Source organism: Phlebotomus papatasi, chromosome 1 (genome assembly GCF_024763615.1).
Source record: "Phlebotomus papatasi isolate M1 chromosome 1, Ppap_2.1, whole genome shotgun sequence".
NCBI lineage: Eukaryota > Metazoa > Arthropoda > Insecta > Diptera > Psychodidae > Phlebotomus > Phlebotomus papatasi.
The window spans coordinates 59,046,752-59,069,584 of NC_077222.1; the positions used below are offsets into that span (position 1 = coordinate 59,046,752).

Below are 22,833 nucleotides of genomic sequence, written 5' to 3' on the forward strand. Positions count from 1 at the left end.
GAATTACGCATTTGACTTGCAATTATTTGGTTAGGTAAAAATTTCAGGGTAGTCGTCTGGGGAGAAGGTGGAGGATTATTGAGGGAATTGAGTTTATTTGTCGTGTCTGTGGTAGGGAAAAGTGTCTAAAAAAGTGTTTGATAAAGTGGGAAAAGCGTCTTTAAACTCATGGTGTATGCTTTGTGAGTGCCCATAAGCCTGTGATAAATGTGTTCTAGCTCACACCCTCATGACTACGGAGGCACCCCTGCTGCAGCTGGATTTGGACGAGAAAACACCAGTGATCCCCACGAGCATCTCAACCCACCCACAGACGCAGCCCAAAGACGCCAAGGAGCATCAGGAATCCAAAGGCAGAAGCACGAGGAGGTGCACCGATGACAAGAACAGTGTAATCTCCCTCTCCAGTTCATCCACTGCGGGCGCTGACGAGGACGAAGAGGAGGACATCTGTCTGGTGCCTGAAGTTAATTTTGAGGGCATAAATCTGGATCCGGCTGGAGTGGACAATCGGGAGTCGCAGCCCTTACTTGGAGGGCGCGACTGTCCGGACGCTGCTGTCAATAACTTTCCAGGTATTAATTCTGTTCTTTCTTTCATAAATGAGTGCGCCTCTTTGAGGGTCTAACAAAGGCATTAGAAGAATAGTACATTCTTGGCTCTAATGGGCAATTGGGCGGCACTTACTGATAAATCAATATCCAAGCGAGTGCTATGAATCTACGACGAAATCACACGGAAGACATATAAGTGCTCAAAGAGTGAATCACGAACACTTGCGTCATTCCCAAACTTCGCCACAATATACCATCCACATCCTCAGATTCGCGCCATCCCGTGGAATTTGATAGCCCCCTGTGACCTCTTGCCATTCTCGCGGGGCGATAACAGCCCACGACGTCACAGATAGTGACGAGCATCAATTGAATTTGACACATGAAACAACTCCCCAGAGAACAGGGAATTCCTAGAAACAAACACACTGCTTCGGCTACCAAACTGCCCACAGAAAATTAGACCGTGATAGTGAGGTGGGTTATCAAGGGAATTGGGGACTTTTCTTTCTGAAACTGTTTTGCCTCAAGTCAATGGCCCAACTTGGTCTTATCACCTGTCTCTGAAGAATAAATAAATAGTGGAAGAGACTCTAGAGATCATACGACTTATTTTTGAAGGTAAACAGTGGAAAACTGATGTTGAAAATACAAGGATGAGGTTGAAGGAAAGTTATCTATGTATTCCTTTTTTATAATTTTTTTTTAAAAGCTTTTATCAAAGTTGTCTTATGGTGAAAAAAATTTATTGATATAATTTTTACATTTTGTTTATTTATACGAATATTTAATAGTAACTACAACTACGTATAGTAAATTATATTTCGTGTAAAAATGATTAGGATGATTGTAATGTAAAACTTTGGAATCTAGTTTAAGAAGTTTTCGGACTTTAGGTTTAGCGCGTTTAGCCCAGTTTCCGAATATCTGGTGTTTCTAAAACACAAGAAATTCCATTAATTTTATTCTGATTCTGTTCAGATTCTTTTGGATTATTAGCTTCATTAACTTCGAATATAATATATATTTTTTTCCTTTTTTTTATTAAAGTCTTGCATATTAAGAAATTACAGAACTTACAGTATAAGCTACAAAAATAAACCTCAGATCTGAAGTCCATGTTACATTTTGAAAATCATAACATTTTTTTTGTCACGGACGATTTTGGAAAATTTATTGCCAAAAAGAACCTTCTAAATTTGATTATATTCTAAAAGTTGTATCCAAAAATTCATGTTTAATATTATAATAATAACAAGAAAAAGTCCTTATAAATATTATCTACAGTTTAACGTGTAAGGCAACTTATAACAAAGGTAAAGCGGATATCATAACTAAGATTTATTTATAAGATTTATTTTATTTATAATGACATGACTTTGGGTAATATTTCTGCCAATTTGGTTCTCATAGTTCTTTGCCCTTCCGGAATTCTTTCACAGTCTTTTTCGCATCATCTCGTTCGTCGAAGCGACATTTTTTCTTATTTTTACATTGAGTATACAAAAACTAAAAATCCATGAAAATTTGAGAAACAAAGTGACCGAAATTTGGTACAGTTATACCCTTCCTGTTTCGAATTTATTTATTGGTCTTTTTTTTGTAAAATATGGAATTTTGAAATTTTCGACGTATTGCTTTTTGCGCGTTTTGCCCTAAGTTACTTTTAACTGAAATTAACAACACATGCTATACAAAAATTTATACCACTTATGGAGAGATTGATTTATGCCCTAGACACAATCTTACGACTTAAGCCGAGAGATGACTTTGTGGAAAATTATGGAAATTATGGAATTGAAGTTTAACCATTATGTCGAATATAATAACGCTAAGCCGTCTCTCGGCTAATCCTCAGGTCTGTCAAGGCCCTTTGACTTAACTTCGCAAACATTAAGGACTCGGATTCTAATTGAAAGGGACAGATAATCCTAACCGGCTTATGTAGGTGAGATTCTTAACGTGAGCTAACTCGGAGTGCATGCAAATTCGATTTGGAGCTGAAGTTGGGAGACGCTATTCAGTTATCTTGAATCAAATTCGTGAAATTATACAAATTTTGTATTTAAACCAAAATATCAAGGATTTGGATGAACTGACAGAAAAGTGTTATATGGGTGAAATGTAGACCAGAATGTTCTCTATAATTTTGCCGTAGAACTTGAACTCATCGATTACTCAGAAGCCAAGATAAGCGAGGTTTTTTGTTTCTTAACTCGTTTTTTCATCCAGAGTGCCCCAAGTAGTCATTTGTTGAACTTCAACTATATCAAAGAATTGTTGTATTTTGTGGGACTTTCCATTTAAACCCCTATTTTAAGTGTCTTGGTGGAGTAGAGGCAGTCAAATTGGCATCTGAGTGATTTCAAAGCGTTATTATGGGAAAAATCAATTTTTTCACACTTAAACGGCAAAATCGGAGTGATAGCGTAGTCTGAGTGGAAAATGATGTATGGACGAAATGTAGAGACAAATGTGCTCTACAATTATGTCGAAGTAATCATCAAAATCGGTTCAGCGACAGTCGAGATAATTGAGGTTATGTGATATTGAAATTGGTTTTTCGACTATGGCGCCCCTGGTGTTGGTCCCACGAAGTTCAAATATTCTAGAAAGTTGTAGCATTTGGTGAGATCTTTCGTTTAAGCCCTCATTCATCAAAATCGGTCACATATAACCGGAGATATGATTTTTTGAATTTTGTGAACTTTGACCCCTCATATCTCCGGTTCTATTGAAACCACAGCGCGCATACGCACCATTTTGGAAACGTCCTAGACTGGACTACAACATACTAAAATTTCATTAACTTGCACAATGCCGTTTTTGAGAAAAGTGACTTTGAATTTCGATGAATTTTGACGCTATCACAGCGCCACCTGTGGTGACTTTTTGAACTTCCATCTGAAAGTGCTCATCGAGACGAAACCAAAAAGGTAAAATTTAGGTCGCTATGTTAGTTAGAACCGGAGATAGAGGCCGGTCAATGTTCGAACTTTGACCCCTTATAGCTCGGGTCAGGGGTTTTAGATCGACTTAAGGTTTTTTTTGTTTGATAGGTATAATCAACGACTACAACATACTAAAATTTCAGCCCGATGCACAATGGAATTTTTGAGTTATTCAACTTATAAGATTTAAAAAATTTCTTTTTAATAATAGCGCCCCTAGCGGTGGTTTTATGAACTTGCGATGTTAGAACGGGAAGTGGCATTTCACGAGAGCTTTCCAAAAAGCCCTCATTTTTTAAATTCTGACGATTAGAACCGGAGTAATGGCCATTTTAAGAAATTTTTTTTGGACCCTTATAGCTCGGGTCAGGGGAGTCGGGGGACTTTAAGTTTGGTATTGATGGAAAGCTCTAAGGCCCAGCTATAACATACTAAAATTTGAGCCCGCTCGATGCCATAGGGCCGGAGCTATTGAGAAAACAAAAAAAGGGGGGTCTTCAAAATGGCGGAAGGAGGGGTGGGGGGTGGGGGGTCTATGCACCAAGTTGCAATTTTCACCCGATATATAACCTTTGCCGAAAACCGCAAGTCGATATCTTTTTTAGTTTAGGAGCTATTAAGCTCCAAAGAGCGGCCGGCCGGCCGGCCGGGAACGTAAAATAGCCACATATATATTCGTGATCAGGAAGTGCTGAAACACATTTTGGCCAAGTTTGAGGTCGATCGGACGACATGAAATTTTGTTAGGATTATAGTAGGTGAGATTGTTAAGAATCTCACCTAATAAGACTTTAATTTTTATTAGAGTGTTAAGGTGGTCCCAAAGAAGGCCCAGTCACTGCGACTGATCACTCTAGTGTACCCATCCTTTATTTGTTAGAGCTTTATTTTGGTGTCCTTAACAAAGGGCAGTAAAACTTGAGGTTGAGACCATTTAAAAAAACAGAGGTAGGGCAAATAGTGTTGCCAAGAAATATCCTCCTCTGTATCCCAAATGTTGTTAGACAGTAGCACGGGAAGTAAATATTGTTCTCGTCGTCCTCTAGACAATATCGGCAAATCTAATAAGTGCTGAAACTTACTTCGTCTAAGTGGGAGCCTAGACCACAGTGTTCCGTGAACCAGGTCAACTGGCGTTCTTAACTGGCGTATTGTTGAGATTTAAGATCTCTTCTCTTATCTCAATTTGCCATCTGTTTCCAGGAGGGGAATTCTGTAACGCTCTGGCAATGCCATATGACAAATTGGGTTCGAATCTTAGGAGAGCTTTTTCGAAAATGCGATTCTGTAGCCGTGACATTGCCATTTGAGCTCACGTGGCATTGTCAGAAGTCACATATTTGCGATTTCTGGCAATTCAAATGACAATCAATTTTGTTAAACAAATCAACCAAGACGTACTGTATTTTCATAAAATCATCAAGTCAAGGGATTTCATTAAAAATTCAAAGAATTGCATTTTCGAACTCATATGATATGACAAAAAAAGCTCGATTGGCATTGTCAGGTTTCGAACTCACGCGTGACAATGCCACGAAAATTACAGAATTCCCCTCCAGGATTAGCTAAGCCGTCTTCCCGTTAAAAAGGTCCTAAATGCGGCTCCCAGAATAGCCGCAAATAGGCATTGGACCAATAATGGTTGTCTAAGCTTCTTGATGCGCTCCTTAATGGCATCTACACATTTGGAATAGTTTTCGTCAAAAATTGCATTTTTGGCAGAATATTGACGTTTCCATCTACAAAAGTGCAGAAAATTCCTTAAAAAAAGCATTTTTTGATGAAAATTGCTTCCAGTGTGTAGAGGCCTTAACGCACCATGATCGGGTACTGCTTATTTACGAAGAATCGCTTATTCGCAGCTAAACCTGGCAGGTCTTACACGAGTCCTGGCTGGGCCGTTCACTGATCCGCCATATACTTACCTCTCGGTAGCGTGCGCAAAGCCTCAGGATTGAAAAAAGATTACTCGGGATATATCCTCATTTTTAAGGCAAAGAAAATTTAAATGTTTAAGTTAATTAATCTGAGAATTAAAGATTTTTAAGCCAGAACTACGTGATACGAAGAAGTTGTTCATTTGCATTTTATCTAAGTTAATTGTAAATTTAGTTGTGTTTTAGCTGGATTTACAAAATGTTGGCACTGTGAAAAAGATCTTTGTCGCAGAATAAAAAATCAGCTTTAAATGTTAACATAAAACTTTGAAGCTTATAGATTTAATTTAGAATTGAGGGCAATGACATGATGTTCTTTATTTAACATTATTTCGTTTTTCCCCTTTAAAAAAATCTAATAGGGTAAGTGTGCCAAATTTCGGCATAGTTGCATGCAAACGTCAAAGTCTCTAGTTTGAAATGTAATATTTTAAATACAAATTGATTTTTTATTCTTTCTCCTGAAAGAGTGTTGCTTGGAACCTTATAAAGAGTTTACCGTCTTTATGTACTCTAAAATCATTCTTAATACATTTTAAAATGAATAAAAATATAGACATAGCTTTGGTACCCTATTTCGGCCACCTTCATTCTTATAGTTCCTTGCCCTTCGGGAATTCTTCCAATATCTTTTTCATGTCATCTCGTTTGTCGAAGCTACATTTTTTGTAATTCTTTTGCATCTCTAGAGTACGTAAAATCTAAAAGTTCATGGAAATTCGAGGAACAAAAAAGGTGGCCGAAATTGCAAGCTGGCCGGAATTTGGCACACTTACCCTATATTTAATTATTACCTATAAAAGGGAAAAATATGTGATGAATTAATTTCATATTCCATTTGATCAGGAAATTTTAGTCAAATTAAAAAGATCGAATTTTGATAAAGTATTTTCGTTAATCTAAAATTATTAAATTTTATTGCAAGGTCTTTTTATATTGTTCAGATTTATAAATCAAACATCTCTATCATTTGCTTCATAAAAAAACTGCTTTTTAATATGCTTGGGAATCACTCTCTGAATCACACATTTCAATGTCACGGGTAGCACGGGTATCTCTTTCAGTTCTGACTAAATAAATTATTACAGCAAATAATTGCTTGAATATTGCGAATTTGTTGTGAAGATATTTTTCTGTTCCGACCCTGAAAAAGAGCACAAGAAACAAAATAGTTTCAATTTCAATGTAACTCACACATTTGGCGGAAATCTGTGCAAAATGGCATGAATTCATGTGACTTTCTGGCGCAAAAAAAAAAACGCAGCAGAAAGGCTTATGTTGTCCTATGTAACACTGTCTGTGCACTTTTATTATGAATGAAAATTTCATTCACGAGGTTAATGTTGAAGCTAGTGGAGAGTCATTTTTTTTAGCGTTTGTATCAAGAGCATGACTTCTGACGAATTTCGCGGGGGAAGAAAAAAAACTTGTTGAACATATCATGTTATTCGCTTTCATTGTGATAGAAAAAATGATAATTGGATTGCAGTGGTGAAATATAATTGAAAATTTCATGCTCAAAGTTTGTTGGACGATCTCAAGATAAACAGCAATCTTGCATTGAATTGAAAATGGAGCTGTTTTCGGTGCTGGTTATCGCTAACGTGAAAAGTGAATTTAATTGCTCTAAAACAGGGTTCAACAATTTAAATGATTCGCCCAATACAAGTCCCAATGAAACAGAAATTTACATTAATTGTGATTGTATTTACCGTATATACTGGATTGTGTATTATACCTTTTATTGTATAGTCTCCATATTCAACGCAAACTTTTTAGAATGTGTGTGAAAATTTAGTTATAGCGTACAAACAGAAATTGTTACAACATGGAAAATTCTTGTGTTGTTTTTTTTATTATTAATTTTTCGAACTCACAGATATTGAGTTCGATATCTATGATAAATTGAAATAGTGATGGATATTTTGATGTAGGGCTATAAATGGTTAAACGTTTGTGAAGAAAATTGATGGCATATGCCCGTGGAACAGTTTTTAAATTGGTAAAATTTTATAAAATTTTTTTTCGTTCTCAAAATTGAATTGAACTACAGTGACTACAGTAGAGTCTCGCTATAGTCCATATTTGGTTCCAGATTTGACACTTGGCTCGCACTATAGTCCATGCCATTTTTTTTTTAAATTATCAACGACTTTTAGTATTGAAATTGCTCGTCGGCTTCCACTTTCTTTGCGATCGTAGTACTTGTCCTCGCTCTCTTCATTATGGATCACAATTATCACAACTACTCAATAAAGTTTGCCAAAAATATTAATATAATTATGACAACATTGCATGTCGCGTACTGAAAAACATAACCTATCTTAAAATCAGTGTTTTGAAATCAACGGTCTATAAATTGTGGACTATAGAGAGATAGTCTATAGCGGGGCTCTACTGTAAGTTGAATTTGCTATGACGTTCAAAAGAAGAAGAAAAATCCGAAAGAGTAAGGTATACGAATGTAAAGTTTTTAAGAAAGAAAGAGATACGAATTTCGATTACATGAAATCTTCCTGATCTAAAAGGTGTGCCAGAGCAATTAACTTTTGTTTTGTTTTAATGTTTTGGAATAATATTGTTTTATATGTTACATTTTGTTAAAACAAGTTCAATAATTTTGCCAAAGGTTTGTTTTCGTACTGGGTCATTAGTCTTTATATTAGGGTAAGAGTGCCAAATTTCGGCATAGTTGCATGCAAGCGACAAAGTCTCAAGTTTGAAATGTAATATTTTTAATATAAATTGAATATTTTTGTTACTCTTTTATTAGGAGTGTTGCTTGGAACCTTGCAGACAGTTTATCATTTTTATTTTCTCTAAAAACATTCTTAATACATTTTGAATTGAATAAAAATGTAGACATAGCATTGGTGGCCTATTTCGGCCACCTTCATTCTCATGGTTCCTTATCCTTCCAGAATTCTTTTAATGTCTTTTTCAGATTATCTTGCTTGTCGAAGCGACATTTTTTGTTATTTTTTTTTATTGTACAATCTCAAGAGTATCCAAAAACTAATAATTCATGGAAATTCGAGGAACAAAAAATATGGCCGAAATTGCAAGCTGGCCGGAATTTTGCACACTTACCCTAATTGATTCAAGACTGAAAAACTTAAATGTGTGCGAAGCCTGGAAGCTTTCCCCCAATTGCTTGTATCACGGTTTCTAATTTGTAATTTAAACTTCTACAAGCTTGAGACCTTAGCTTTGGCAATATAACTTAACTTGTCTAAACATTTACCAGACAAGATCTTTGTTCAAAAAATGGACTTGGGACTGGTTATTAAGGATAAATGATCGACTAGATCTAGAAAGTTCACTAAAATTGATTATTATGGCTCTGACACACCTTTTAGATCAGGAAAATTTCATGAAATCAAAATTCACATCCCTTTCTTTCTCACACGTTTTGCATATATCTATTTGATTCTTTCGCTCTTCAAATTCGACTAAGCTAAAGCAAATTTGTTGTGATGCTTAAAAGAACATTTGAATTTAGATTTCATGAAGTTTTCCTGATTTAAAAGGTGTGCCGGAGCCATTAAAATATATTTAGCATTTTAAGACCTTCGAAAACTGGGCTTGCCTGAAACCCGTATTAGGTTTAGTTATATGACTTAAATTTAATTTCACACAAGGGAATGTTTTTAGAACATTTTGCCTTATGAGTGAGTGACGAAGCACTGAAATTAATTGTTATTTTTAGTTTTGGATATTGAATTGAGTTCTTTGAGAACCGAGCTAAATTTCCAGTCTGAAGGACGTGCTAATTGATTGTTTTTTTTTCAAGTTTCTGTATCTGCATATAAGGGGTTACGTGGGTCAAGAAAATTAAAAACAGCACAGTATCTCTATTTTTTCGATTTAATTAAAAAAATTATCTAAGTCAAGCTCAAGCTAAAAGTACAATAACTTACATTTTCTGAAATTTTCATTATTTTTTTTTCAATCCTACCATTGGGATCTGATTTTTGGGGACTTTGTTGGAAAAAAGGGTTTAAGGTGGATAATATTAGCAGGAATAGATTCATCAAATAAAAAAAAAAACTCAAATATTTTCTGTTAGTAGATGGCCTATACTCGTACTGGTACGAGCGATTTTTTCAAATCAAATCAAAAAATTGCACAACATTTTATAAAGAATTTTAATTTAAAGATAAGCTTCCAAAAGAATCACAAGTGTTTCAAGGCGATTGAGTTTACAGTTTTACTTTTTTCTGTTACTTGTATATTAAACCGACACGTTGACTTTCCTGTCAGAGTAGATTCATTTCACTTTTTATCGTCTTGATGGATTTTTTTTTAATTTTAAAGACTGTTCCTTATGTTAAAGAAAGTTTCAAATTGCCAAAGAATTTCAGTGTATATTTTAATATAATTTTGTTTTGACTATTACAATGACTGAATCAACCCCGAATTCTACAGAATTGAGTGCAAATGGGAATCTCAGTAAAAGTGATGAGGATGATGTGGTGATTGTGACTGAAGAAATCGACGATGATGAACTTGACTACGTGAATAAGTTTGAAGGTGGTTTTGTGTTTTTTTTTTTGGTTCTCTCATCTGTTGCCAATAAAAATTGCTCTTTTAACCAAATTATCGAAGAATTAAAAACTATTTTGCATTTTTTAAAAAAATTCTAATCATTCCATTGTGCCACAAATACAATTGAGGCAAATATAAAACAATGTCGGCTTTAAAAAGTGTTTTTGTTGTAACTAAAAGTGATAAGAAAATGTCCTAATTCCAAAATATGGTTACTATTGCGTTTCAATTGCTATACATATTTACTTTCTTCACATAAAATGTCTCATCAACATGCTAATGCTACAGAAAAAAAATTCACAATGCTGATGCAGTTTCAAATTCATAAAGAATGAGATCAAAGATCTATGTCTTTGTTAATCCATTGAAAATGTTCGTCGTTACGGATTACGGATAGTTTTTGTGTTAAGTCCGTTAAGATGAAAATAAATATTAGTAATTTTTAAATAATTTATGCAAATTATCTCGGTTTCTTTCAGATGATCCACAATTCAGTGAGCTGGTGAATCAAGCAGAGATTGCAATTGAGCATGGAATCTATCCAGATCGAATTTACCAAGGAAGCAGTGGATCCTACTTTGTGAAGAATCCATCAGGGGTAGGTGCAATAGAGAATTTTCAATTTTATAGTAAATTTGCGAGTGGAAATTTGCTCCAGGAGACAAGATGAAAGTAGAATTCTGTGTTGCTTTTGTCTTTTATCACCCAAGAGAGTCATTGCACAAATGGCTCCACCGGGTTATCTGTTGCAGCAATATCAAATGTTGATTCATTTTTTGGGAAATTTTCACAGCTTTTCTCACACAAAATGAGAAATTTATAAATGCGAAAATTTTGGTCGGAGTCAAACATTTATGAGATTTCATCAGTATTTTTTTTTTTAATTTAAGTATGTTTAAGTGCACATTTACAAATTAGGAATTTTTGTAACGAAATATGAATTTTGATTTTATAAAATTTTCCTGATATAAAAGGTGTGCCGAAATTACTGGAATCATCAAAGTCTTAAAGATAGCACGTTTCTATTTTTTTCAAATTCTCCTAATTCCTAATTGAATGTTTAAGTCACTGGCACACCTTTTAGTTCGGTAGAATTTCATGAAAACGAAATTCACGTCCCTTTCTTTCTCAAAAGATTTGCATAGTTCTATCCCACTCTTTCAGTCTCCAAATTGGACTGAACAAAATTTAATTTGGTGTGATGTGCAAAAAAAGAAGAAGAGTGCGAAAGAGTAGCAAAACTTATAAGAAAGAAAGGGATGTGAATTTGGATTTTATGAAATTTTCCTGATCTAAAAGGTGTGCCAGAGGCATGGCCCATTTTCACTTCAGTGAAATTCAATTAAAAATATGCGTGCCAGCGCAATTAATTCTTGAATTTTTATTATGGTCTTTTAAACTTTCGGTACGCCTTTTAGATCGACAAAATTTCATGAAATTAAAATTAACATCCTTTTCTTCTTCGAATGTTTTGTATATGTCTATCTTATTCTTTCGCACTTAAAATTCGATTGAACTAAATTTAATTTGATGTGATGTTCAAAGGAAGAAGAGTCCGAATGAGTGAGATAGACATTATGCATATCGTTTGGGAAAGAAAAGGATGGGAATTTCGATTACATAAAATTTTCCTGATCTAAAAAGTTTCAATGTAAATGAGATTTTTAGTTTTCGAAGAAATCGCAATAAACTTTACTAAGTTACCGAATGACTTTTCATTTTAATGGCTCCAGCATACCTTTTAGATCAGGAAAATCCCATAAAATCAAAATTCACATCCCTTTCTTTCATTAAAGCTTTGCATAAGTCTGTTCTACTTTTTTGCACTCTTCTTCTTTTTTTGGACATCACATAAAATTAAATTTAGTTCAGTCCATTTTGGAATCGGAAAGAGTGCAACGCGAATTTTAATTTCATGAAATTTGACCGATCTAAAAGGTGTGTCGGAGCCAAAATTTTGCGAATTCTACTTCGTAAAAGTATAAAGCAAAAAGTTATAAATTTCTACTATTATTATACTTGAGGAAATGATTTTTTGAAATATTGCAATGTTACCACCATTTGGAAGATTTTTCTGTTTATCTGAAGCCCACAACCCCTTCATTTATTGTTGAATAAATGAATAAAATTCTAAACCTTTCATTAGAATAGTTTTTTTTAAAGACCAAAAAATCATTGGAAGACCTTTTAAAGATAAAAGTTTTCGTTTTGAATAAATTTTATTCATTCATTCAATTTTCTGATTTACTTATTAATCTTTTCTGGAAATTAAATTTACATCATTGCTCGTCAAAAAAACATTAGCTAGTAAATAATATTACCATTTATTTTATCATTTAAATAACATTTTATAGCCATATTAGCACAGTTTTTTTTTTTAGTTTTATAAACGAATTAGAGAACTTTCTATTTGGCACGATAGAATAAGAAAAAAAATGAAATGTTCTCAAATCAGTTTGCTAGCCATCACTGAGAGAAATCCGAAAAAGTTAAAATAACATTCCGGAAATGTTAATTTTACCCTGCTGTATTGATCCAAAATCGGTGTAAATATTACCCCTTTTAGGTGTATTGGGGGTTAAAGTTAACCTATTTCATGTTAATATTACCCTTAAAAAGGTGTAAAATTAACATTAAAAAATGTTGATATATTTTTACACCTAAAAAGTGTTAAAGTTATGAGGAAACAAAGTTAATCGCACCCTCTTTTTCTCAGTGATGGATTTAGTTTTTTTTTTAGATAAATACGGTTTTCTGTTGTAGAAAATCATTGGAGTGTTCAAGCCGAAAGATGAGGAACCGTACGGTCGTTTGAATCCCAAGTGGACCAAGTGGATGCACAAGCTCTGCTGTCCCTGTTGCTTTGGACGTGCCTGTTTGATTCCCAACCAGGGATATCTCTCTGAAGCGGGTGCTAGTTTGGTGGACCAAAAACTCAAGTTGAACGTTGTGCCGAAGACAAGGGTAGTGCGCCTTGTCTCCGAAACCTTCAACTACATGAGGCTTGATAGGCAAAAAGCACGAATCAAAAAGACCATCAAGGAGCGCTACCCTTCAGCTAGATTTAATCGTATGAGTCTGCCACCCAAAGTAGGCTCCTTCCAGCTCTTCGTGGATGGCTACAAGGATGCTGATCATTGGCTGAGACGCTTCGAGCAGGAACCCTTGCCATCGAAGCTCAACACTACATTTCAGCTGCAATTTGAACGCCTCGTTGTGCTGGACTATATAATCCGGAATACGGATCGTGGAAATGACAATTGGCTGATTAAGTACGATCAGCCTACGATTGTCAACAATGGTACGGTTACGAATGAAAGTGTGCCTGGGAACAGCAAACAGGATTTGAATGAGCACACAGATTGGAATGTGGTGCAGTTGCCTGAAATCCGGATAGCGGCTATTGATAATGGGCTGGCGTTTCCCTTTAAGCATCCGGACTCATGGCGTGCATATCCCTATCATTGGGCTTGGCTGCAGCAGGCTAAGATTCCATTTAGTCAGGAAATCAAGGATCTGGTGTTGCCACTTCTATCTGATTTCAACTTCGTCGAAGAACTCTGCAATGATCTATTCCAGCTCTTCAAGGTGAGTTTTTTTTCTGCTTTATATTTATTTAGTTGTTTTTAGGCTTTGGCTATTAATTTTCCATGGCAATGAACCATTTTAAGGATGAATGAGTCATTGAAAATGACTTATTAAACTTTTTTCTCATACTTTTCAATTTAAACATTTAAATATTCTTTTCTCTACATGAATATCGATTAGAAGGATTAACGATTAAACAATGAGAAAAATTCGAAAAAGTTAAAATAACATTCCGGAAATGTTTATTTTACCCTGCAGTATTGATCCGAAATCGGGGTAAATATTATGCTTTTTAGGTGTATTAGGTGTTAAATTTACACTTTTTCATGTTAATTTTACCCTTAAAAAGATGTAAAATTAATATTAAAAAATGTTGATATATTTTTACACCTAAAAAGTGTTAAATTTATGAGGAAAAAATGTTAATCGGACCCCCGTTTTTTTCTCAATGAAGGAAAAATATTCAGTGTATTCCTAGTCAGTTCTTTAAGTAAATAGGGTGGAGTTATCACATATGGACGTTATACATTTGTGGACAGCGTGCAGAAATCTTAAGTTCTTACCAAAAATAGATTTCGAAAAATCATAAAATTATCAGTTTATGGTGTGTTTAACAATTTTGTGTTTTTTCGAAATTTGTTTTGGGTAAGAATTTAAGATTTTTGCAAGCTGTCCATAAGTGTATAACGTCCATAAGTGATGACTCCACCCTATAATTGTTTAAAGTTTCGGGAAAAAATTGCTGAAAACTTTTGATAAAAATGGTATGAAAGGCTTTATTTGGTAAAAATCGAAAGTTTAATGTGAAACCTGCTGTACTAGATTCTAAGTGTCTAAATTGAAAAATATTCTATTCGACATAATCTATAGAAAAACAAGTTTATTAAAAGGATTAAAGCAGTTTTGTATTATCAAAGTTTATGAAATTTTGGAAAATTGCATTTACAGGTTTTTATTCCTACAATTTTTTGATAAATTGATTGGAATTGAATTTTAAATTTTTTATTAATAAAAGCATTAAAAACAAATTGTACTGGGGTCTTGAACTAAGTACTACTTCACTTCTTTGCTTTGAATTTCCCATGAACGAAAATAAGTAATTTTAGGTGAGCTTTTGGAAATTGCAGGAAGCAGATAAATCCAAAGTAAATATTTGATCGAACTTTTTGTTCTTCCTCATAACATTTATTTCGGAAAGGCCTAACGCAAAAGGTATATTATATATAGTTCCTTATCAATGTGCAGAGGGAACATTTCTGGAATGAAGTAAAACTTATACAGAAAGAAATTATCGTGGGTGTATTTGTCGTTCAAAACGTGGCTCGGTAATGATAAAAGTGTTATCTGAATAAATATGAACATTTTTATTGAGCAATTTCCAAACACTACAGGTTCAATTAATTAGCACAGTTTTGCATAAAATTTACGAGTATTAAAAATGGGTAACAGTAGTAAAAAGTAATAATGCAATAGATATTTTTTCTTGTGTTTCTCAAAAAGAATCAATGAAAATCCTTATTGAATCGCGTCGATCAAACTGTTTTCGGAGGCAGAAACAAATAAAATTGCAAGCACCACTGTCAAGTCTCCTGTAAAAAATCTTAGCTATCATAAGACCGTCTTCAGATTAGAGGTTTAGCCTAGTTTCTGAGGGACTCAAAATCGTAAATACCAGCCAATTTAATTTGTGTTTTTGAGTCAAATAGTTTAATTCTCCTTAATAGTACATTTCTAAGTTAAAATTTTTCAAAAATTTTCGACTGATAAGTATCTAGAGATGTTAAGCTTTATGGCTTAGCCTTAGGTGTGAAGCCCGTATAAGTTTATCTGGCCTTATTTTCTAATATTTGATGAGATTCTTTATAATATTGCCTGGGGTCTTCAGAAAATTTTATATATTCGTAAAATTTTAAATCTTTCGTTTAATCAAATTCATTGAAAAAGAATTATTAGTCTTGATTAAAATAAATGGTAATTTAATTAAGATTAAGACGTTAAGTCTTTGTGCTATTTAATACACAAATATTCTTAAAAATTAGTAAAAAAGCCTAATTTAAAATTTTATTGAAAATTAGGGAAACTTATTCCTAAAAATCTGAAAAATTTCAAAGAATTTGATTTATACATACAACCCCAAAATGTACTTACAATTGTACTGGGACATGAATCCACAAATATAAATAAATAAATAATGAAGTTTGTTCCAAAATTTTTCGTTATTTTATTGGATTAAACCGTTTAAACCGTTTATTTAATTAACCAGCTTTGTAAAACAAAATTAAATAAATCATTAAATATTCTATTAGGCTTTCTGTTAGTTTGTTCAAACTTTAGAAGAATACCATAGAAAGGGCACTAGGATAAAGTAATCTACAACCACTTTAATTTTCATATAGAATTATTTTGCCTCAAATAATATACAGTACGACTCCGATAGAGTCAACCCTTAAAAAATTTAAACACTGTGAAAAATTATGTAAAATGTCAGGGTTATTGTCAAACTTTTAAATTGTTTTTGTTAAGTAAGAACGTGAGACAATTTTTATTGGAAAAAAATAGTAACTACAACAATGAATAACTTAGAGTCTTGCAAACATACGCGAATTGAATGTGTTGACTATATTGGAGTCGTACTGTACTCTGAATATGCTTAAGTACTGCTAGGGGAAACCGAGTAATTGGCCAAGGCTTTAGGGGAGACCGATGAAGAATTAGTTAGGAGTAGAAATAAACAGCTGGGGTGTTAAAGTTTTCATTACAAAGAATATTGAAGTAACTAGGAGAGTCTGGGAAATTCTTGTCAGTCGAAAATTTTTAAAATGTCGTATCTTCCAAGAGAAAAGAGAACAAGGCTCCAAATTTTTACCATAGATTGTTTTCGGAACCTGAATAATCGTCCAAGGTTTTAAGGAATTCCAGTAAGGAATACATAAAATAAAAAAAAATTGAAATTTTGAACCCTGTTTTTAAAATATTTACCCTTCAGGAGATATCAGTTTTCGTCGACTTACTTTCCAAAATTTATGCATTATTGTATTTGCTGGATAATTTGGATCTGCTTAACACGAATCTATTGTCCGTTTGCAAATTTTTCAAAGCGATTTTCCTCTACAATTAGCTTTACTTTTTTAGAAAAGTTTTTTATATAGAAATCTAGAATATTTATTCCCCCACAGAGATTATGTTCTAAAAGAAGATAAGTTCCCACTTTTAAAATATTTCGTGTAACGGTTGCAAATGCACAGAAATCCCCATTCGTGTTTGTACGTAAAAGTGAGCCTTTGCTTCAACACCTTAGGCCACATGCCAAGGGTGTGTTTAGAGCCGATTCATTTGCTTCTTATGGAAAATATTGTTACGTACGTAAAACATATTAGAAATATATTTTACATGCCCTTTCCGCAGTATTCTTCCAAGTTTTAAACTAAGATATGTCTGTTTATTATGCCATATAAATGGATTTTGAGGATATATATCTTACGACTTTCTTTTTGAAAAATTCTTTTATTAAGATATGAAATATTTTTTGAAAAACCATTTTTAATGAGAGTTTTTTTTGACCTTACAGCAAGATAAAGGATTTGATAAGGGGCTCTTTGAACGTCAAATGTCTGTGATGCGTGGTCAAATATTGAATTTAACACAAGCCCTCAAAGATGGAAAGAGTCCACTGCAGTTAGTTCAAATGCCAGCAGTTATTGTTGAAAGGTAAATTTCATTTTTAACAATTAATATTCTCCTTATACTTACTTTATTCAATTTCAATCTCTTTGCAGATCAAAAGCCAATCCGGGATCATCAAGATTCTTTTCATTTCAGCAACGCTTCCAGAACAAAAGTCCCTTCTTTTCCTGGTGTTAATTTTGCTGATATATATACCTTGTAGATGTGGACTGGGAGATTTTATGTCTTTGTGAGATTGGGCGAAAAAACATTCAATAATTGAAATATAGGAGTTATACCATATTAGATGCAGAGATCAACAAAGAATTTCTATATTTCTCCACCAGTTAAGTTTCTATTTGTGAGAACCATTTGGTGAAAAAAAAGATTGAGAACAAAATTTAACTTCTTTTTTGTACATTTAACTAGATTTTTTTTTGTATTCATATGGAATTGAGAACGAGAGAAAATATATCCACATGATTAGTCAGAGGTGGTTTGTTTGCCTCCTTACCAGAAATTTTTGCCAGAAACGAAGAAAGAACATTCGAAAATCAAATAGAATAGAAAGAAAACAGTTTCAAGAGCGAAAATTAGGGCTATTTATTGAAAAAATATAATCTATAAAATAAATAACTAAAATTTTGCTAAATCCTAAACTTCCGCTTTCGGATAATCATCTTCTTCGCTGCAGGACGAAATCAGTGGTTTTGGGCAATGGCAACCTGGAACAGAAAGTAGTGGATTAGTTTACAGCAAGTACTTCTTTGTCTTCTCTAGAAACTACGTTTATTTAGTTTATTTATCTGTTATCAACTAATGCAATTCTTCATATCTCCAGTTTTGCTGATTATGGATATAATTTGAAGGTAATTATTAATAATATAAAATAATATAATAATATAAAAAAAAGGATCTTAAACTTCCCAATTTACATCAATTTTCTCTATAACTAGAGTTGCAAAAGATAATGAAATATTTTATCTAGATAAGTTAAAAGTGATTTCTTATTTCACTTTTCCGGATGGAATATTTTGCTTAGGATTGTATAGATTATAAGGATTATAAGCAAAAATACAAATATGCTTTTTTAGTTCAGAACAATTTACTTTGTGAAGCCAGTGATTAATCCTTAAAGGACGAGTGGATAATGGAATGAAGGGGTTACAGCCAGTGGCTGATACAGGGTGAAAACCCAATTTAGCAAGTGGTTAAGGGGGGTCGCAGAATAATAATAGTGCTGGCACAACATTCCATGAAGGAACAAGTCCTTCTCGCAAGGGGATTTCTAATCATGCATTATTATTTTTTCTTGTACCGGATGAGGTTGTCAGTCCCATGCCCCGTGGAGGCAAGTGCAGTGAACCGAACACCTTTAAACGCCAGAAAAATTCTTAATGACCTATAGGGGATTCGAACCCGGGACACTTGCATCATAGAGCGAGTGCTCTACCACTTGACCCGTTGAGTGCCGGGGGGGGGGGGGGTCCAGAATACCGAGAACAAAATTGTAAACGGGAGAAGAATTTATAGTTGGTGTCAATGGTGTAACCAAGATTCAGTAAGAGGGATGCCAAATAGGATTATTATTATGGCTTTGGGCTTATTTAAAAATCAATAAGATAATTATTAAAGATCTCTGAGAAAAATAAATCGACTTAGGAACTGTTTTTTCGAGGAAATTAATTTTTTAATTTAATTTTTACGCCGATTTTACGGGATTTAAACAAGGGATACAAAAACGAACTCATGGATCTAAGTCTAGGAAACTTTTTATTGGAGGAGCCAAAATATTAAGTTTTTGGGTGAGTTTTGAGTGTAATTCAAATAGGGACGATGCCAATTTTTTTTTTTTTAATAAGAATGAGTTTAATGATATGGACTAGATTCCTTATTCTTTATAACAGAAATGTGTCTCTTGCATATTTAGGATGGATTCAAAATTTCACTTGAAAATGAAAATAGGTGTGATTAGAAGGAATCACACCTAAAAATTGTATGAGAAATGCATAAAAGTATCTGAAAATCTTTAAAGTCGATTTTCTCGGAAACTATGAGAGATAGAGGCCTCAAACTTTACGACCATTGAGAGCCACTTTCAGGCTTGATATGTGCAAAATTTCACTTGAAAATGAGGAAAATTGGATGGGAAATTCATAAAAGTGTCTGAAAATCTTTAAAGTCGATTTTCTTGGAAACTATGAGAGATAGAGGCCTCAACTTTACATCTATTTAGAACTTCTGTCAGCGACCCGTGAGCATCCGCGAAGTTATTCGTTACCCACGAAAAATACGCGTCCAGGGAAAATCCGCGAAAAAATACATGCCCCGCGAAAACCAGTGAAAAAATTCGCGACCAGTGAAAATCCGTGAGAAATCCGCGCCCCACGAAAATCCGTGATAAAATTCGCGTCTCGCGAAGATCCGCGAAAAAAATCGCGGATCGCGAATGGTATATGTCCCTTAGAAATCTTCGAATATACTCACAATGTAGAGAGTGAGAGAAAGGGAGAGAGTGCTATATGTATATATGGAAAAGCTTGTCCGACGCCACTTCTCCCGCTTTTTTTCCCGCCTGACGCTATTAGCAAATTTTCTTAAAATTTAAATCTTTAAAGTGAAATATCTCGAGAACTGTTCGACGAATGTCTTAATTTTTTTTAATTGGTCTAAATTTTCTGGGCTACAACATAAACACAAAATTTTCGAAATTGCATGCTTAGACTTCGAGATAAACTACAAAACGTGATTTTTTACCGGTTTAGAACCGGCTTTTCAAAAAACTAATGGCACAGAAATCGTCGTATGCGCAAGTAGATATATTTAAAAAAAAATTATGAAGATATCTCTTTCCAAACCAGAGATATTGCGTACTACGGACTGCCGGATGACCGGACGGACGGCCGGCCCGACCCGAAATTGCCGGCTTATGATTTTCGGCATCAGGGATGTTCAAAACATATACCCTGTGAATTTCAGTTCGATCGGAGCTTTTTGAGAAAATCCGAAGATTACAATAGGTGTGATTAGAAGGAATCACACCTAAAAAATCCATCAGATTTGAAAGAGGTAAAAAATTTACGGAAGTTTCTCGCTTTTTGGGCAAATTTAACTAACTAAAATATTTAATTAATAATGATTAAATATTTTATTGTGACGAATATTCGAGATAATTTTAAATTATTCAAATATTCGTCAGCCCTACTCTATAAATTTTGCCATTTACTAAATAAATGATAAATAAATGGTTGTAGGAAACAAATTCTTTGGATCACCGTCGACCCAATCATTTTTAAAGGGTTAAGCTGAAAATTTAAGCAAAATCAGCTATGAGTAAAACGATTTTCAGACTTAAGATTAATCCATATGGTTTAACTTATCTATTTTTTATTTAATTTTAGAATTTTAATTTTAGTAAAATATGATTGGGATTCTACTACAAGGGCCAGTTGATTTAGAAGATTTTGATAAATCATTGAAAATTGTATTCTTACTAGTAAAAATTTAACTTACTAAAATCTGTAATCAGAATTCTGAGTCGATCTGAAGGATCGATCTATGAGACCGTTCTCTTGATTGTTTCAAAAATCGTATATAATTAATCACATACGACTATATGATGCAACCAATGCAACTTATGTTTAGACTTTCTTTGCACTTCAATTTTGGTCTTGTAAAGGATATACATAGATACGATATAACGAATTCAGACAAAAAATCTTAAGAGTATGACTTCATCCTTATGATATTATTGCTCGTAATGGCGTTAAGATTGCATTTTTTGCACAAGGAGGTAAGAGACATGAAGCATATCTTTGTATTCAAAAAAAAGTCAAAAATCAAAAATAAAACATTTTGCTACTCACAGTCATCACTGTCGACTATTTGTCCAGGAGCTTGGTAACTAAGACTGTGAATGGTGTCCTTTGCAATTTTGCCTTTTAAACAATTTATTGAAGACTCTGGTCGCACCCAAGGAGTTGGAGCTTTTTGCCAGAAGTCAACTGGTGGTTGCTGGAAGCTTAATTTATTAATTGTCCATCCATCAATTGGAGCATATTCAGTTTTCAAACACATTTCAGATTTTTTTGGCCGGAATGGTTGTACTTTCGGGACGAATTTCGGTACAAAGTCTCTCTTTTGTGTTGTAATGTGCTCCATTGGGTCATTGCTTTGAATTTTTCTCTGTGACGGCACAATTGGTCTCCTCCTGGCATCAACTGAATGCGCAATGTAGCTCAGACTATGAATAGTGCTCCCTTCAAATTTCTTCCTTTCCATTTCCAGTTCCGGTTTTGGCACAATCGGTTGTACTTTCTCTATTTTCTCTGGATAATAGCTCAACTGATAAATGGAAGAAGGGTTGAATGGTTCACTTTTCAAATTAAACAACGCATTTCCGTCCTGTGGCTTAATCGGTTTTGGTGGCCTGAAGTTTGGATTGGCAAAGTAGCTTTTTCGGTAAATGGTATCCTTTGCCATCGGGCCTGAATCAGGAATATGTTTGTCTTTCTTCATCCACGGAAAATTTTCTCTGGGAGGTAATTTCGTGGGCAAATAACTGAGCCTCTGAATTGTGCGGTTGTCCATGGGTTCAGAAGGTGGGCAATAATCGATTTTCGGTCGCAATGACACCACTCTCTCAGCCCCAATTGGATCACAGTAAGATAGACGATTTACTGTATCTCCAGAGAATTTGTCCCTTGCTCTTTCAATGTTCCCCATCTGAATTATTTTTTGAGGGCGACAAGATAACTTCTTGGGCACAAAGTCATGCATGTGGGTTGTAAGACTCTCCAGGGGTTCAGAGCTCTTGTGACATCGGGTTTTGGGAATAAATGGTTTTCTACGATTGATCTTATTTGGTTGGTAGGAAAGAGTGAATATTGTTTCCGAAGGCATTTTACCCTCCGCCCTTGCAATCTCTGCATTTGGTTTATTTGCCTTTGGACGACACTTTAGCAGCTCATCTTTGCTTACCCCATAGTAAGATTTACGGTAAATTGTGTCTCCGCGGAATGGCTCTCCAGACAAATGATTTACCTAAATTTTTGGAAACAATTTGTTAAGGAAAATTAGTTATGAGGTATAGGTAAGATTAAGAGAATAATTGAATCGATAGCCGATAAGTATCATAAGGGATTACATGGATTTTGAAAGCTAAAAACGCATCTTTTCTCTGTTTTAATGTCAGATATAGTAGCAAAATCATTTTATTTAAACTCTGTAGTTATTATGTTAAATCCGTTCATACTAGATCGTCGTAGAGAATAGGTCTTTAGGAAGGTCTAACAATTAAAGTATATTTTGTGGAGTTTCCTTGAAATTTTCTAGTAAATTTAGCAATTGGGAGACAGTTTTCGAAGATCCCTTTGCAAAACCTATCCTACAGCCTTTATAAGTATAATTAATTATGATTTCTCTATAATCAAAAAACCGAATATTTTCCGTTAGCGGGTGAGAATGTAGATAGGGCCTGATAGTTCTGACCGAAAAAAAAATTAAAAACCAAAATTTGAATTTTGTCAGGGTTGCGTACAAATTTACATCAATGTTATGAAAGTTTTGCATAAAATAAGTTGTCGTGCAAAG

The 22,833-nt window shown here is 34.0% G+C and overlaps 2 protein-coding genes across 4 annotated transcripts in view; one reads left to right on the forward strand and one right to left on the reverse strand.

Moving 5' to 3' along the window:
• On the forward strand, positions 1-17,874 carry LOC129809479 (phosphatidylinositol 4-kinase type 2-alpha). Of its 2 annotated transcripts, none has more exons than XM_055859316.1 (5): positions 1-575; positions 10,470-10,588; positions 12,754-13,578; positions 17,147-17,286; positions 17,355-17,874. In XM_055859316.1, the coding sequence occupies exons 1-5, from the start codon at positions 230-232 to the stop codon at positions 17,437-17,439; spliced, it is 1,515 nt and encodes a 504-aa protein (XP_055715291.1). In that variant the 5' UTR covers positions 1-229; the 3' UTR covers positions 17,440-17,874. The 2 variants fall into 2 exon arrangements, with proteins under 2 accessions (XP_055715291.1, XP_055715292.1); XM_055859317.1 differs by lacking the exon at positions 1-575 and adding an exon at positions 9,660-9,975.
• The window catches only part of LOC129809481 (stabilizer of axonemal microtubules 1), a 10,357-nt gene continuing 5,343 nt past the window's right edge, over positions 17,820-22,833 (reverse strand). For both annotated transcript variants that reach the window (XM_055859318.1, XM_055859319.1), the window contains exons 2-3: positions 21,108-22,284; positions 17,820-17,966 (exon numbers count right to left, since the gene is read on the reverse strand). In XM_055859318.1, the coding sequence (XP_055715293.1) occupies positions 17,896-17,966; positions 21,108-22,284 (1,248 nt within the window). In that variant the 3' untranslated portion in view covers positions 17,820-17,895. The remainder of the gene's footprint in view (positions 17,967-21,107; positions 22,285-22,833) is intronic.